The sequence below is a fragment of the Bombus bifarius genome, unplaced genomic scaffold (genome assembly GCF_011952205.1).
Source record: "Bombus bifarius isolate JDL3187 unplaced genomic scaffold, Bbif_JDL3187 scf7180000008210, whole genome shotgun sequence".
NCBI classification, from domain to species: Eukaryota; Metazoa; Arthropoda; class Insecta; order Hymenoptera; family Apidae; genus Bombus; species Bombus bifarius.
The window spans coordinates 278,879-297,737 of NW_022884513.1; the positions used below are offsets into that span (position 1 = coordinate 278,879).

An 18,859-nucleotide genomic window follows, 5' to 3' on the forward strand; every position below is an offset into this window, starting at 1 on the left:
AAAATTCGCAAAAGATATCTCGTGAAGATCTATAAATATCCGAACTACTTAAGTGCTACTAAATTACTCGTATTAACATTATCTGAAGTGAAACGACTGAAATAAAATTAAAAATGTAGAAAATATAAAGGTCGTGTAACTAATTAATACGTAGAATTAATAATTTAAATTCATTTTCCTTTTTATGTAAACTGAAGCTCCTTCGATCTCCTTTAAGAATTTTCCTTCGAAATCATTGATTATTCAATTATTTATACACGTACGAATCCATAAATCACGCACTTCGAGAAGTTCTTTCTTCATTTTTTCATCCATTGGCTATCATGGCGGTCCAATATTCTTCTGCTTTTTAATACCAAAGTATGACAAAATAATTTGTCCCAAAAATTCATCACGAAGACTTTCGTAATACTGCATTTTTTGCTGACAAGGATATACAATTTGAGTTTGTCCACAAGTGAAATTTCTTCAGACTTCGTGGTTCATTCGTGTTTTCAATAGTTTGCTATAATTTCACAGGCGCAGCCATGGGGGAACCAGAAAACGTCGGTGTACAACTGGTTTCCGCTTCCTTCCAATGCCACCAATCGCTTTTGGACATACTGTTGCTGACATCTACTGGTGTATCCCGCAGGAACGGAACAGATACCGTTGCAAACATCCATCCTAAGGAAAATCAAAATATAATTCGAATTATCTTAGAATCTTATTGAATCGCAGTGAAATATACCATTGTCTGTCTTTCAATTCCAATTTAAATTTTCATATCTCAACAGGCATTTAAATTTTCGGATTCGAAACGTATCTAACAAAGTTATAAATAAATCTACTCACGTGCATTTCTCACTCTTCACTACCTGCGAATATTTCCGGTCGTTCTCTTGAAGATTCACCACGTACATCCAGTTCCCTTGGTTGTTCAGAGCCGCTCTCGGAGTGATATATTGTGTCTCCGTTGGGCAAAGTGGAATTGCATCGAGATTCGACTGCCTCTTGTTGCGCGTCTTACTCAATTTGCTGTATTTCAATAACGGATTTTCGTAGGACGTACGTGGTGCAATTTTACTGCTCCTAGCGTATCTGAATAAATATAAATATAAACATATATACGCAATTATAACAAAATTTACAAAAATTATACCAGTTCAAATTTATACCAAAATTTACAGCACTACAATTTGACCAATATCGTTACAATCGAGAAATTCAATATTAAACATGATCACCTGTTTGACCACCACGCTTGACCCTGTCCAAAGTTCAAAGTCTGTGGCTGAGCGTAAAAAGAACGATCCGGCGTGACTCTTTGCTCTGTAGGATGAAACTTGGCGGGCGCCGGTTCCTCGCGTAAAAACGGATTCCCTTGGGCCGGTGTCGTGTACCTGTATCTATAAACAAGAGCACGAGTTACTCGTCCAACGGAAAACGGACAATTTAGTTGACAATTCGGTAGGCGCAAAATTAGCATCGAAATTACCCATTCTGCTGAGTGTCGTTCGTCGGGGTCCCGTAAATGAGCGGCGGCTGCCCTCGAACGGGATACTGAGGCGGCGGCAAGAATGGTAACGAGTGAAACTGACCCTCCCCGTGCGCCTGATAATCATATCCCTCGGAGTAATCCGGCACCGACCTTGAACAGAAGCACTCTGTCCTTGATCCATTCCTCGTTTAATATAGTCTAGGAACGATGCTGATATTTACATTAATTTTATTACATTATTTTTATTATTATTACATTAATTAATAATAATTGATTATTATTACATTAATTTTATATCATATTATGTATATATGTATTATTATTAGCATTTTAATTATTACACTTTAACTTACGTTTTAACTTGAACTTATCTCATTACGACTTTCTTATTGATTTTCTTTCGTCTCAATAGATACATTATAAAATTGCGTTCTAAATTTTTTATGGACGATTTATGTTATTACAGCATCTTTTTCTTGACATGAAAAACCTAGGATAACCTGCATTCTTTCTTGAAGGATAACGCAATGTACGTTGTTAGAAAAAGCTTGGGTAATTTCTGATCTATAAGTGGATACAATGAATACAGAGATATATACCTGTAATCACCGAAGTCCTCTTTGGACTCGTCCTTTAATACAGAACTGAAGTCGAAGCTGCATTTGTCCACAAGAAATTTAATTAACTGTCTGCAATAGAAATCAAAGAAAGACAAAGTATTAATAAAAAAGAGAGAATGCAAAAGCGTAGGTTTTCAATTGCATCCTCGAAATGATCTTTGACCCGCGTCGCGCTACTAAGTGTCGCGTATGATTTCTTGACCTAACTTTTAATAGAATCGTTTCAGAAATGAATAAAAAATTGGTTATCTATCTCATGGATTATTCATGAATTCGCGGAAGCCGGGTTCCACGACCTGTGGTCGTTCTTCCTATATCTCGCAACTGTTTTCGAGCGAAATTAGAAAATTGGATAATTATATTCCTTCATATCTTCCTCTACCATAGTATTCTCATTCTTCTTAAAAAAAAAAAAAAAGGTGTAAAATTTTAATTTCTATTTTTCAAAGAGAAACTTCAGAAAAAGATTACATACATTAACGTCTCTCTCGAAACTTTCAAAAGCCTGTAAAAGACAAAAAAAAAAAAAAAAAAGAGAAAGAAAAGAGAAGAACGAAAGAAAACGATAAACATAATTCGATGTTTCACGGTTCTTAAAATAAGTTGCTCTTCGTCGGTAAATTTTAAAGCATTCAATTGCAGAGAAGAAACAGGAGGAAAGGAAAAATTTCGATGTATACTTAAATCATTATCACGTCACGAGATAAGTAAAATATAAACGAATTGAAAAAGTCCGCGACCCATAATGCCGCGCGAAGTGTTCATACAAACACGCGCATGAATTTCGTGCGTGGTCGAAGGCCCGCGAATCTTGGAACTTTCTCTACCGGTGAAAGACACCGGCTAGAAGATATGTCCCGATGTTTAATTCATGGTCCACGCCTAAAAGCTGTTTTCTCGCGGGCTGCATCTCGATCAGTGTCGTGGTGCTTCCACGAGCCCGGCCAACTTTCGAACGTGTGTGATTCGTCAATGGACGACGGAAATCGGGAGAGACAGGGATTGACCTCGAATCCCAACACAACGTTTTAACTTACAATCTCGATACCGTCGTTGTATTTGACCAACGTAGTTTCCAACGTTTCTTCCATGCCGTTCATCCGTATTCTTCGAATTGTCGTTTGACAGGGGAGATGGTAAAAAAATGTTACGATTTTTTGTTTTTTTATATCCATAGCTTTTTATTTTTGTCTTTTGTATTATGTTTTCTTTTATATCTTCCATACATATTATATTTTCGATACTACTGTATTCTCCTCGATCATATTGCATCGAGTAACAAAGTCGTTCGTCTTTCACAATGTTGTAAAAATTGTTTAGAAAATTTAAAGATGCGTATGTATATCTAAAGTTTTTTTTTTTCTTATAAAAGATACGAGGAAACTTTTTTATTAGCGTGTCGTCGCAGCAGGTAGGAGAGAAGTTCTTGAGTCGATAGACGTCTTGTGGGGAAAAACTGAATCGGATGAAAATCCGCGAGAATTGGCGGGAAATAGCGGACAATGCGAGGTATTAACATTTCCTGTTATGCAGGCCGCATTACCACGCGTCTGCACACAATTGCAGCGGCATGCCGCCGTCGTGCCGCGCAGTCGAGAACTCGTTCATCAACGATAAACACCAGCAATCATCGTTTCCTTAAATCTTCCGTAATCTCTAGTGAGCGCACGTAAATACCAATTTGCTGTAATTGATCGCGTTCATTTATCCAGATTTATGAGACAGTGTATGGTGCTTGTATTGACACGATCGCGTTATCTAGAAGCGGTATCGATCAAAGATGATGAATGAAACGACGAAGACGAAAAATTGTATAGCAATTACGATATCAATGACAAGAGACAGAAAAACCTTTTTAACATTCGTGTAACACATACATTGAAGTGGTTTAAGAAACACGCGACTTTCTAATTTAACAATTACCTAATATCTATAGAAATTCTGTAAATTACACAATGTAGTTTCAATAGAAAGTATTCAAAGTAACCGCTGTTCCTTGAATACGTATTTTGCATGTGTGCTGAAACAAGTCTGAAGCGTATAGGATTCCTTTCACGTCGTAACAAGCATCTTCGTTTTGTTCAAGCTGGTCAACACTTGTCAATGCGATCAACACGCATTTTCGTTATTCTATGACACTTATTTGACATTTCTGTCTTCAGAAGGAAAAATAAATTCTCTAATCGTTCATCGTCGATCGATATTCTCAGTGTACGATAAATTAATTTCTGAAAGTAGAGAACAGAAGCACGAGCACGGAAATGGAAGCATCGTGACGAACATAGTATCCACAGCACTGTATGGAAATCCATAGCGATGACTAGCAACGATCGTTCTCGTCGATAAATCTGTTACGTTCCACGGACAACCTCACAACGCATAGGTGGAACTTCGAATCGCTCCTAGTATCAATTCGATCCGTAACGGTTCCGATAATTATCTAGCAGGGCATGACCGCGTCAAGGCCACGGTCACGCTACGCTGATCGAGAAATAAAACGTATGGGAAAGACGTCGGTTTTTACGTAATCGTTTGTCGCTTTCGAATCGATCTGGCTCCGGCGCAAAAAAGAGGAAAGATCGTGAAAATGATACGAACGAATGAATTGTATATAATACGATGCTGCTTTCTGTTGTTCTACCTATTTAGTTACTTTTCTAGTTAACTTTTGCAATCTCGTTCTTCCTCGTTTACCAATGACGTTTTCATCCGTTAACGAGGAATTTAAAAGCAGAAATAATCGAAAGAAACGATATAAACGATGGAAAATAGAAGGATACCGGTAGTTGACACATTTAATGAAGATACAAGATATAAAATAATCCTATCGATTATTGTAGTAAGTCTTCCGTACTTCTTTAGCGAAGCTCTTCTTCGTCACACTTCCTGTATCGACTAAACTGTTTACGATGGAACACGAGCAGAATAGAAGTCAGATGACGCAAGAACGCGACGATCTCCAGGATATCGTCGGGGTAATTTTAAGCAAGTTCACTATCCTGGAACTTTCCCTTCCTCAAATTCGTCTCGCCACGCACGATCAGCTGATTCGTATGCGGGAACGGTAACGCCCGACACGCCGGGAATATTAATAACGAGACGGTGAACCATATTTTTACAAATTCCGCAGACGCGAGACTTTTGGAAATTCGAGGAAACAGCTCAATCCACCCACGAAATTCTTTCTTTCGATACTGTCTTACATGATTTCAAAGTCTAACAATTTCATGTACATTTGCGGAAAAAACTAGCTGTCCTAGAAATCCGTTTCGCGTATCAGAGCGTCCTTCCCTATTTTATTCGCCGTTATTTTTCCAATTATTTGTATCCTCAAAAAAAAAGAGGAAAAAAAGAAAGGAAAAGACTAAGATCGTAAAAAAGAACTAGAAAAACATAATTAGATAACTAAGATTTGAAAGACACACAAGTTTCTTATCGAGTTTCTTATCAAACAGTCGTCAAGTATATCAAGTCATCTAATTTTTGCAGTTACTTTGATTCATACTGAGACTCTTCATTTTACATCTCACAAGGACTTGCTGCAAACTCAAGGAATCGGACGAGCTTCTTAGCGAGTCTCGCTCCTCGTGCGTCACGAATGATCCAATTTTTTCGATCGTTCCGCGCGATTAATTGACCGAGGATAAACGACAAATGACCAATACCTTGGAATGATAATGTGCAATACTCGCGCAACTGTTAAGAGGCAGCATTATCATGCAAATACGATTATAGGCCTGACATCATAGATCTGCCATGCGGTATATCACGAACATAGTGTACGCGTAAGTAGCACACTACAACGACAGCTTTTTTCGCGAGTCTTGCAAAAACCCATCCGGCATCTGTGTTATGTCATTTGTTCGTCATTTTCGAAATCTATTGCTCACGAGCGAAAGAATGTCTTTATCATCTGAAAGAAGGTTGTCCGATGTATACATTTCAAGAATCGTTTTTAACGCGAAATAATTTTCAGTGGCTGTGTTTCTTTTTCATTTCTTAGAAAACCCTGTTTTAAGATGAATGTCCGTATATCTTGATCATTATCTTTTTAAAAACGTCTCTTTTAAGATGTATGCACATGTGCCTACAGATGATGTAATTTATATTCAATAGATACATAGTCTTCGACAGAATCTTTTCAAATGATGATCACCGTGATCTCTTAGTCTTTGATAATTATTCAACAACTAACGAAAGAAGATCATGAATGATTATCCTATTCCTTAAATTTACTGTAGTTTGAAAGTAACAGCGAAATAGGTAAGCGTTTAACCTTCGAACGATATAATAAAATGAGAAAGAATTGAAAATGTACGTTTCAGAGAATGATTATCGGTTTATTCTCCAGATTTTCTGCATTTTCAGTGTCGGATGCATACCCATAATTTTTTTTTTTTTTTATAGAAAACAAATATTAATAATTGGCTTGAACCATGGCGTTTAACCTTCGAGCGGTACAATAAAATGAGAAAGAACTGAAAATGAACGTTTCAGAGAATGATTATCGGTTTATTCTCCAGATTTTCTGCATTTTCAATATCATAATTCTTTATAGAAAATAAATATTAATAATTGGCTTTATGTATAATGATACTTCAATATGAAACTTATAACACTATATCTGTTAGTTTTCTCAAACTACATTCTTTGCAGGGTTAATATCTAATAAGTATTCAACATTCATCGAAAGCTTCTTAGGATATAAATCACGTTTTCCTGCGTATAGAGAACTCGTATCTAGCAATTGAGACTTCCTCTTTTATTAAACGAAATCGTCTTCTTACCGAGGATAATGATCGAGACTTTCACAGAACGTTTGTCCTGGCTTTGCGCAATTTGGTGTGTGCCCCGGAGGTGCAGGTACAAAAGGTTCGTATTGTGGTCGACCTGGACATCCGTACTCGAGGCAAGGCTCGCCATGAGCGTTCACCAAGGACACCTGAAACCAAATCGAGAATAACGTTCAAAGGGCCTTGATGAGACAATTAAAACAGCGATTAAGTGCAACGGGCTGGAGCGTACGAAACGTTTACCTTCTTTCATCGCAACGTAAATACATCGCCCGTAATGAATTAGAAGAGCATCTTCATTGTACATTTCAAAGAAATATTTACTCGATATTCCGTATGAACGAATGAAAATGCGTTCGCGAATGTGTTACAAAATACATAAAATCTTAATTTAGATTCTGCTATAGATTTGATTTAGATACGGCGGGAAGAACGATAGCGGTTAAAATATTTGCAATATTATCCATCTAATGAGAATAACGTTTCCACTGATGAAACAAGATCGTCGAGATACTAACGTAACTAGAACGTTATTTGTATAAAATTTCTATAAAGATTATTAGGAGAAATCTTCTACTCGGTTATTGCGGAACCCCGGTGAATCATGCTTCTCTGAAATGGTTCCATTGGCTCGCGGCGCTATATAAGGAATATTAAATCTACGCTCTCCTAGCTTTTATTAAAACTAAAAAAAAAGGAAAAAGGAAATATTATTAACGACCTATCTCGTTAGCGTTCGCAATTGTACGGACTTCAAATAATTTATCATGTTTGCGCAAAGAAAAAAAAAGAAAGATCAAGTTCTTATTCACGAGCTTGTTTTCATTGCTGTAGAACCGCAGCCGGAAACTTTAAGGTTATCCGAATTATTTGCTTCAATCAGTGAACGCATTTAAACCTGATGTAATATTCTAGTATTGGGTTGGCAACTAAGTGATTGCGGATTTTGTCATTAGGTGGTAATAACAAAATCCGCAATCACTTAGTTGTCAACCCAATAGAACGTTATTTAGGAGCTTTCTTATGCCACTTTCAATTGACTCATCGCATGGCACGGTTGGTGTCACTTTTTATCTATCTCCGAATCACCCTAAAAGTTCATATACCGCGAAGCAACTTTCGTTTCTATGATAATACAATTGGGACACAAATGTCTTATAAAAAGAAGAAAAGCAATTTTTCGTCGTACATGTGCAACCCTGAGGAAAAAAAGTGGGTTAAGTTATAGGTTATAAATGAAAATGGTACTTACTGTTTGAAACATTATTATCGTAATAAAATCACAGTATCCATACAGTTTCGATAAAATTAGGATATTGAAATTTTCTCGTAGTCAAGAATCATACATTGAAAGTAATTTTAATTTCGATCAACAAAAATGAATCATCCTGTATACTGTGATACTATGATAAGGCGTTTACACAATTATGGCCGTTTTATGATCATTTACACATATACTTAATCGTTCCTTTATTTTCACCGAAGTGTGCATCCGGTATTACAAAAAGCTTGAATTCAGCGGCAACTGACGCAATCTTACAAAACGTAGAGAATCTTACGCCAGATATTACGATACACGTCAGGCTTGAGTTTTACATTTCACTCGTAGCTTTCACGGTGTAAGAAACTAACTCGTTCTACGGATCCGAGCTAGCTACGATGTCTGACACAGAGTGGTCACGTGTGCGATCGTAAAATGCGTATTCACTTGTAAAATATTCGATTCGAAATTACTTTCATCTTCGATCGGTCGATAAAAACGCGTAACGACGACTTTTGAAATCCGAGATTTTTACATTAGACATTTTTACAGCACAGGGAATTTATCTTTAGTTTTTAAACGTATTAAATTATATACATAAGCTTTCTATGTTTAGTAAGACCTCTTCAAACGCGTCTCATACGTGATAAGTTTTGTATTGTAGCGAAATGAGGTTTAGGGCGATTCTTTATATCGGAACCGTTTCATTCACCGGCAGGCTAGAAAGTTACTCGTTATCCTTATCGTTTCTAACCACGTTGACTTTAAACCACGTACAGTAAAAGTTCCGCCTCGACCGTGAGACACATGCACACACGCTCGTGTGTTTAGAACTCGATTGTTCTACATCACTGCATCCGCTAAACCGACTGGAATAAACAGGCGAACCATATCGCACAAGTATCCTGTTCGTATATTTTATATTGATTATATGTTAATACGAGGCATACTTGATTAACCCCGGCTAAAATCAATAATTACCATATCTGTAATTTAGAATTACCACGGACATAGAAACTTGCGATACTCTAACTCTTACTAATAACAAAAATAATAAAATCATGTTTCTACTTACGATCGTTAATAAGGAAAAGATCAATTTCATTTTCGAAGGTGTTAGAATAGCGATGCTGGCCACCGTAACAGATTCAATTCGAAAACACTTCACCACGTTCAAACAATCGTATCACCACTTTCTTTTCTTTTTCTTTTTTCTCTTTCTTCTTCTTTTTACCGATCTGAACCACACCGCGAGTCCTTTCGCGAGGGCTGATATTCGATCAGAAGTCAAATCACATAATTATGACATTACGCGAGCCTCGCGGAACGGGATTACTATGACACGATAAACGATTATCCGTTCAGTGAAACACGTGCCGGTAACCGCGGATGCGCTTCGCAAGTTAGACGGATCGCGGAAACGCCGATGTGCAATCATCGAGTCATGCGTGGTGCGAGCGTTGACAAGTATCGTTGGCCGCGAAAAAATACGTCTCGCCGCGCGAGTGATTAATGTTCCGAAGAGAACAACTTGTTAAACATGAAATTTACTCAACTGAGCTACAGGACGAACATGAATCACTGAAACGCGATTAAAAGCTTATCGAAGCAAGTGAAATGTTCCTTCGTTCCGTATACGAAAATTTGATATCCTATTTAAGTCACGAGTAACTGCGATACAAGCACCACTGTATGACGATGGTCGAACTGTAGAGGACGAGTGTGACTGTCGATACCTTAGTCACCGCCACTGTCACTCGTATATATGTATTCCGTGGCGTTAGGTCCAGATTCCGTCGGGGTTTGTCCTGTGCGATTTTACGCGCGGCGATCTTACCTAGCAACGTGGGTAACTCGGTGTACCGATACCCATACTCGCGCTCGTACCCCTTCCTCTTGCACGCGTGCACGAGTTCCGATCGAGCAACCATGGGTGGGATATAGTTGCACTTTGCTAACTGACCGAGGTTTTGCCTTGCTAACTCGCCCTCCGTATCCCCACCACTTGGAAATGTCCCTGCTCACCTAAACTAAAAACCAGTCGTTATATCTTTCTTTTCGATTGTTTCGAGAGTGGACGTTTAATTCTTTTACTTTTATCTTTTTTAACATTGGAGATAGCAGGATAAACAAAATACCGAGCAATTGTTCGTTTTTCATATTTTATTAATTTGCAATTTTAAGATCATTTTTAAGATGTAAAAAAGTTTACTAATTACTTTACTTCAATTCTACGAAACGGTTCTGGTATGGATCTTTCCTTGCTAACTGGGTAGATTCGTTCGCGACTAGCGGCCAATTACCAAAGCACTACCGTACTTTCACTGGTGTCCGTGTTCCCTAGTGTTCCTCGTTCGACCTTACACGTTGACAGAGATCGTGTCGCTAGAACGGGATCAATGAAATTGCGTAAAGAGACGAAGGTCGACTTCTTAATAGCTTTGCTTTTATCTCTCTATTGACGACGTGAGAGTCGAGTCTAGTTTTATACACGATTTCTTTGTATGACGAAGCTAAAGAATAGCTTTAATAACAATGTGTTTTTCGTTTGACATACATTGAATGACTGGATGAAGAAGGATAAAAATTGATTTATGATAAGAAAGTATTTGCTTTAAGGCAATGTCTTTAAAGAGAATATTCTTTACAATCTGATTCTATTGTCGTTTCCATATATACTATACGAAACGTCTTTTTATGTCTTTTTTTGACAATATCATCGTCAGTTATAAGTTAAAGATAACATTCCGAATTTTGTTAAATTTCTGAAATTTGAAAGCGAAGCGCTAGTTTTGAAATGAAATATTCTGTCACGCGCGCTTTGTCGAATATGTAACAGTGCCATCTAGGTATACCATTAAGAACTTAATATTAATTTGATAATATTTCCACGAGTTTATTCACCTATGGTTGAAATATAGTACTGTAATTGAAATTACTTAAACGATCTTAAAATTAATATTTTAAGAGCATCTCGACATCTTAAAATAATTAAAAAATTCAATCACTATCACCAAAATTCAAAGACCACTATCTCATCTATATTATATACTGCAAAAATCAAAGTTAAAATCTAACGTTTCAAATGCCATGATTAACGCAATGATTAATGGATTTTCGTGGGAGTAATGAATTATGACAAATGAATCTTAATTCGTAGAGCTTGAGTACGTGATGTATGAAAGTAATCTTATCGGAAAAAAGAAGAATAGTTCAAAGTATGGCCACAAGATGCCACGAAAGTGATCCGCATAAAACTCATTTTTGTCTTGTTATCATAAATTGGTATATACATATATAGTGGACTGTGGAAAGGTGCGAAAGGTGAGAGGGGTAAACATAATTTCAGCAGACCAACCACCTTTTGTACGGGTCAGTTGCTATGTATACGTTTTGCTGTGTGAGTTTGTTCTGTTCGTGTTATTGAATTTGATGTGAAAGGAACTAGAACCTCTCGATACTAAAGATCATATACGCTCCTGTTACGGCATAAGCGGCATAGCGTAATCATAGCCATGGCGATTGCCTCGTCGCGAGTAGACGAACTTGTACAAACTGTTACTCTTCATAATCCTCGAAAATTGCTATTTACGGGCTACGTTCTGCCCTCTGTGATATTACACGCTGTGTGGATTTATAGTTGGATTTTTGTCTATGGAATTGACGAATATTATGATGCGGGTTTAGTGGGTATTGCAGCTATCGGTGTACTACAAATTTTCATATGTTTGTGTTGCCAGTGGTCAGTGCATATACACACTTTCCTTAATTGTAGCTCGGTGAGTTGACAATCGTTTACCGTAAGGTACAATATATGCTAATTAAATAATTCGCACGTGTAAGTTACGTTGTCCAATATGTTTTGTTAACGTGGCAGCCATTCGAACCGGCCTTCTGATCGTACGAATCATATGGCTGATTGGCGGGAAATTTTAAATTATTAAAATGTAGCATTTGTGGTTTTACGAATACGGTCATTTGAAATCTTTTCAGGAAAAAGATCCGTATAAAGCGAAAATAGCAAAAGTAGTGCCTACTCCCAACAATGGAAGTTCAGAGCTTGTTAAACTACATCATTCTGAACAACATGAGCCGTGGTTCATATTTCAAAAAACCAAATACTATTGGAATTCGCATGAAAAAAGTTTCGAAGGCCTTCATTTTCCAATTAATCACTCTATCAAACATTATTGCGAATGGAGAGGATACTTGGATGAGAAAGATATTGCAGCAGCAGAAGAAAAATATGGGAAAAATAAGTAAATATATCTTTTTATATGTACTGTTGGAGAATCACATAAATTGCTTTATTTACTTTTTTCATTACTTTCACATAGGCTGGATATGGTGGTACCAGAATTTAGAGAACTATTTAAAGAAAGAGCAATTGCACCATTCTTTGTTTTTCAATTATTTTGTGTAGCATTATGGTGTTTCGATAAATATTGGTATTATAGTATCTTTACATTAATTATGCTTATTATGTTTGAATGCACACTTGTGCAACAACAACTCCGAAATATGGCTGAAATTAGGAAAATGGGAAATAAGCCATATACTATAATGGTTAGTAAACATCATAAGTAAATAAAATATGTTCCAAATATTTCCAATAAAATTGCTTTCATCAAAGGTCTACAGGAATAGACGGTGGCATTCCATGTTTACTGACCAACTAGTTCCTGGTGATATTGTATCCATAACAAGATCTCAAAATGATAATCTAGTGCCATGTGATATGTTACTTTTAAGAGGACCTTGTGTTGTTGATGAGAGTATGTTAACAGGTAAGTCATTAGGAAGAATCACTCTTAACACTGTTTGAGTCTTTTGAGTAGAAGCTGTGTCCATAAGGAATTTCTTTTTTAAAAAGGCTGTGAAAGCCTCGACTTTCTCCTTAGGAAGAATATTAATTTATGGTTAGTGTATTATATATTTTACATTCGTCCATTATGAATAAATAGGGGAATCAGTTCCTCAAATGAAAGAGCCCATAGAAGAAATTGATGGAAATAGACAGCTGGATATAGAAACTGATAAGCTTCACATACTTTTTGGGGGCACGAAAGTTGTACAACATACTCCACCAAGTAAAAGTGTATCTGGCCTTAAAGGTATCTAAACAGTAAATAATAAATTACTATATTTTAATATCATGTATATTTTGTATTTATACATGTATATTAAAAATTTTAGCTACTGATAATGGCTGTGTAGCCTATGTTTTACGTACTGGTTTTTCAACGTCGCAAGGAAAACTTTTGAGGACAATATTATTTGGAGTCAAATGTGTTACTGCTAACAACTTGGAAACGTTTGGTTTTATCCTATTTTTGCTAGTTTTTGCGATTGCTGCAGCATCATATGTCTGGATTAAAGGTATATAACATATTAAAAAGAATAAAGCTGTATTTCTATACTAATAATTTATTAATTACAGGAAGTGAAGATCCTACAAGAAATAGATACAAATTGTTCTTGGAATGTACACTTATTCTTACATCAGTTGTTCCTCCAGAATTGCCTATTGAGTTATCATTAGCCGTTAATACTTCATTATTGGCCTTATCAAAACTAGGTATTTATAAAGTGAAGATGAATGAAGATGATATTCAGTTCTATATTTTTTAATACAATAATATATAATTTCTGTATAGGTGTATTTTGTACTGAACCTTTTAGAATTCCATTTGCTGGAAAGGTTCAAATATGTTGCTTTGATAAAACTGGTACTCTAACTAGTGATAATTTAGTCGTCGAAGGTATAGCGGGGATTGAGTAAGAATCAAATAAGTTTCAAAATATTTTCAAATGTAAATACTTATATTAAGATATTGTTTATTATTTTAGAGGAAAACCAGATGTTATGCAGCTTTCTGATGCACCTATAGAAAGTATTCAAGTACTCGCAACGTGCCATTCTCTTGTACAATTAGACGACGGAATTGTTGGAGATCCCCTTGAGAAAGCTACGCTGAAAGCTATTAAATGGAATCTTACAAAAAGTATACTTCTATTTATTGATATTCTTATTCTTATTATATTTTATTTTTTCTTTTTTGACGATGTTGTAACAATTTCAATTTATTTAAGCTGATTCTATGATACCAAGAAAAGGACAATCGCCTGTCTTAAAAATCGTACAAAGACATCACTTTTCTTCCGCGTTAAAGCGAATGTCAGTCGTAGCAGGATACACAATGCCAGGATCATCAGAAATCAATTACATGACCACTGTGAAAGGTGCTCCTGAAATTATTAAGGACATGGTGTGTGGTAAATCGCAAGTAATTTCTTTTCCTCTCACAATGTGTTGTAAATATTTTAATTTTTTCTTCCAGTTGTTGTCTATACCAGATAATTATGAATCAACGTATTTGTCACTTTCGCGTCGCGGAGCAAGAGTATTAGCTTTAGGATATCGAAAACTTCCTGGACCTCTATCTTCGCAAGATTTAAGGGAATTAACACGAGAAGACTTAGAAAAGAATCTCATTTTTGCTGGATTTGTAATCATAAGTTGTCCACTTAAACCTGATTCTAAAGCTGTTATTAAGGAAATCGTGAATGCTTCACATTCGGTAGCTCTTTCAACAATTTAATTTTATTTCTAATTATTCTATTTATAAATTATGCAAATTCACGTCGCTTTTACAGGTTGTTATGATTACTGGTGATAATCCTTTAACAGCATGTCACGTTAGTCGCGAATTACATTTTACAAAGAAACCAGTTACGCTTATATTAACTGCAGCTGATGGAAAGTGGATATGGGAAAGCGTGGATAGAAAAATAAACTTACCTTTGGAAATGAAGAATATTTCTCGGAATAATGAAATTTGGCGAGAATACACTCTTTGTGTAACGGGAGAAGTAAGTTATAAAAAGATATAAAATACATACTCATACTATAAAATACAATGTACATTAGATTTATAAGATACAATTTTTAGGGTTTAACATATTTAAAAGATAACGAACGAGATCTACTTCGTAAATTGTTACCACACATCGTAATTTTTGCAAGATGTGAACCAAAACAAAAAGAATTTATAATTGTCTCGTTGCAAAATTTAGGATACACAACGTTGATGTGCGGAGACGGCACTAATGATGTTGGTGCTTTAAAACATGCTCAAGTGGGTTAGTAAAAGCTTATTAAATTTATATATAAAATAAATCATACATATTAATTACTTAATTTATTCAGGTGTCGCCATTTTATCAAGCCAACCTGAAAGAGTATCTGCCGAAAAGCAAGATAATGTAAAGAACGAACATACTGTCTCAAATTCAGCAGTAACAAATGGTCCAAGAAACAATCCGAGAGTTTCTGCTAATACCAAGGCGAGAATACAAAAGATATTAAAAGAACTCGAAGAACAATCTGTTATAGTTAAGTTAGGAGATGCTTCAATTGCCGCACCTTTTACAAGCAAAATGTCATCAATTCAATGCAGTAGGTTCTGTTGTATATGATTTATAACAGTTCAAAGATATGATAATATATTAATGTTATGTTAATATTTGTTTTATTATAGTATGCCATGTTATTAAGCAAGGTCGATGCACCCTGGTTACCACCTTGCAGATGTTCAAAATTTTAGCACTTAATGCATTAGGGCTTGCATACAGCCAATCTGTTCTTTATTTAGGTGGAATAAAATTCAGTGATGCACAAGCTACCTTACAGGGTGTTTTATTGGCCACTTGCTTTTTATTCATATCAAGATCAAAGCCATTAAAAACATTGTCTAAACAGAGGCCTCTTCCGAACATTTTTAACTTATACACGATTGCTACCGTACTCCTTCAATTTGCAGTACATTTTATCTCTCTTGTCTATTTGGTTAAGGAAGCTACTTTATTATCTCCAAAGTAAGTAAAACGATTAAAAGATTATGTGTACAATGATACTTGAATTAATATTAATTTTGTTCCAATTTAACCAGGAGTGAAAAATTAGCAGCAATACTAGCTCCAAGTAATTCATCTAATGGAAGTACAGCTTTAAATATGAACTTGACTGACGAAGAAGAATTGTTTGAACCCAATCTATTAAACAGTACAGTTTATATTATTGCCATGGCGATTCAAATTTCTACTTTTGCAATTAATTATCGGGTAAAGTGCTTTGATAAATAAAATATTTATTAATGAAGACTTTATGTATTTTATTTTAATTTAACATAATTTTATGATACAGGGTCATCCATACATGGAGAGTTTGTTACAAAATAAATCTTTACTATACAGCCTTATAGGCAATGCTACTGTTATATTGGGATTAGCATGTGGATTTTTACCCGATTTGGCAGCACAATTTGAAATTGTGGATTTCCCAAGTGATGTAAGTTTATGCAAGGAAAATGTAATATTTTTCATATTTGTATAAATATTAATTTTTTAAACATTTTCTGCTTCTAGTTTCGAAGTCTTTTAGTTCAAGTTTTAATAGCTGACTTTGTCCTTGCATATATAGTTGATAGAGCCTGTTTATGGCTTTTTGGAGAAGGAAGACATCAAAAACTGTGATTAGTACACAATTTCTATACTCAACTTTTAACTCCAAAAGTGCGAAAAATTGAATATACAACTTTGTTTTCTTGTTTCACAACAAACGAATGTTATCTTGGTTTATTAATATCTTTCTACTTCATGAATTATATTACGATTCATACGTGGAATATAATGCTTTTAAAAATCTGACCAATAATAATTGAGAAGTTATTACTTAAAAACACTCATATTGTTTAAGAATTTGCGAATAATTCTTTGTGGAACAAGAAAAATCAACGTATATATACTTATGTGTGTATATAAGTATGTGGTATGTATGTTTTAATGAATGTAATTATTGCTATACAATGTGAAATAGTAAAAAGAGCATGCAATGTGAGTGTGTACAAATGATAAGTAAATAATACATAATGTCATAAGTATTACATATATCATTGTTTAAAAGCAATGTAAGTGTACCTTGAGAACCTGATTTATGGAAATTTATAAAAGAGATTCCTGTATTGTACCACAAACTTATAAAAAACTGACTTTGAATAGTGTGTAAAAAAAAATAATTGCATACTAGTAGAAGTTTGAAATTGATGGTGGAATTTCACACATACAATGATATGACTGATTATATGCTGGATTATGCCAGCAAAAACTGTTATGTTGTAATTTTACAATTTTGTACAATTAACATGTCTGTTTTAAAATAATTATTTTCACTAACATCGTAAGATATGCACATGGTTCATCAATGTTTAAGCTAACTCAGCAGTAAATGTTGTCAGCAGTTATACTTAAATTTCAGGGTTTGTATCTTTTCTTTACTTTTATACTATTTTCATGTATAATAGAATCAAATTTAGAGGAGCTACTAGTAGGAAGAATAGATTTTTAATTCCAACATTCCAATTTTTTTTCTATCATATATTTAGGAGGATAAGTAGAATATAAATAAATGGAATTGTATATGGTTTTGTCTACTAAAAATATTTGTGTCCCTCTTTGGTTGACAAATAATGTGTACACACTGAAATATTGGGTGTGGTTAATGAATGTGTATACCTTGGTTAATAATAATATCCTTACAACAATTAAATGCAACAGAATAAACTTTACGTTATAGAAAATATTCAAAATTTAACAGTATGTGGTTTTTGCGAAAAAACGGTATGCGAATTTTTAAAGCTTTATATCAAAAATCCTGCAAGCTGATTGTATATTGTTGCCTTGTAATTATCTATAATGAGAATGGTAAAATACAGTCAGTATAAAAATTATTTGTAAAGTACTAAACTTTAACAAAATTATTGCAGAACATCGTTTAGTAACAAAATTTTAACAAATAAAAATTTATGCATATTCTTCCAAGTTTCCAGAATAATTTTAAAAGAAAAAGAAATGCGATACCTATTTGTTTTGTGAAAATATTAATAAACATCTTGCAAATGGTAAAAATATATGCGTAATAAGTATTCGTACAGTTACCGTTTCACAGGATAAAATGTACATAGATATTTAAAAACATAATCTGCGTCAAACTGCAGAAAAACTGGGTTTAAAAGACAATTTCATTCTGATGCAAGGTAACGATCATAACGTTATAAGCATAATGTTATTAATACGCGAGAGTGGATCTTGTATGATGTTCGGAAACACATAGAAATATCTCCACAATCGCAATATAGATATTATTGAAAATATATGGAATACCTGAAACTGAAATAACTTAAAGAGAGCTCTTTTAGAAGAATGGAGAAATATTTCGAGTAGAATACTCATCAGTTTGATAAATTTAATGCCTCGACTACTTCAAGTTATAATAAAATCAAAAAAGACCCAACTAAATATTAAAATAATTAAACCTAGTAATTTCATCTTCTGGATATTAGGTAAGTCTTATTAGTTTTTTCTATTAAATTGTAACTACGAATGCGTACTTATTACGCATATATTTTTGCCAGTTTTTAGATATTTGCTAATATTTTCACAAAGGATATAGATATCCCATCTTTTTTTATGAAAATTATTCTGCAGACTTGTAAGAATATGGACATATTCTTTATTTGTTAAAATTTTGTTAATAAACGATATTCTACAATATTTTTTTTATTTGTTGAAATTAGATACTGTACGAATATTTTTTACACTGATCGTAATTTGCTGTAAACACTTATTTCTGTTTTATTCTACATCT

At 34.6% G+C, this 18,859-nt stretch overlaps 2 protein-coding genes across 3 annotated transcripts; one reads left to right on the forward strand and one right to left on the reverse strand.

Annotated features, from left to right (window-relative positions):
* Window positions 1–206: 206 nt before the first annotated feature.
* Window positions 207–9,985, reverse strand: LOC117210723 (protein spaetzle 5). 2 transcript variants are annotated; one of them, XM_033454015.1, is made up of 7 exons: window positions 9,230–9,985; window positions 6,888–7,042; window positions 2,080–2,169; window positions 1,478–1,630; window positions 1,227–1,388; window positions 835–1,080; window positions 207–666 (listed from the first exon to the last, which is right to left on the reverse strand). In XM_033454015.1, the coding sequence occupies exons 1-7, from the start codon at window positions 9,257–9,259 to the stop codon at window positions 495–497; spliced, it is 1,008 nt and encodes a 335-aa protein (XP_033309906.1). In that variant the 5' UTR covers window positions 9,260–9,985; the 3' UTR covers window positions 207–494. The 2 variants fall into 2 exon arrangements, with proteins under 2 accessions (XP_033309906.1, XP_033309907.1); XM_033454016.1 differs by lacking the exon at window positions 9,230–9,985 and adding an exon at window positions 8,146–8,172.
* Window positions 9,986–11,669: 1,684 nt separating this feature from the next.
* Window positions 11,670–17,803, forward strand: LOC117210721 (manganese-transporting ATPase 13A1). The gene is made up of 18 exons (XM_033454011.1): window positions 11,670–11,933; window positions 12,148–12,413; window positions 12,492–12,720; window positions 12,788–12,941; window positions 13,119–13,268; window positions 13,351–13,533; window positions 13,595–13,732; window positions 13,812–13,932; window positions 14,005–14,159; window positions 14,248–14,423; window positions 14,496–14,735; window positions 14,812–15,027; window positions 15,108–15,297; window positions 15,365–15,613; window positions 15,696–16,032; window positions 16,107–16,278; window positions 16,361–16,504; window positions 16,582–17,803. Exons 1-18 carry the CDS (start codon window positions 11,670–11,672, stop codon window positions 16,687–16,689), a joined length of 3,492 nt encoding a protein of 1,163 aa, XP_033309902.1. The 3' UTR covers window positions 16,690–17,803.
* Window positions 17,804–18,859: the final 1,056 nt, after the last annotated feature.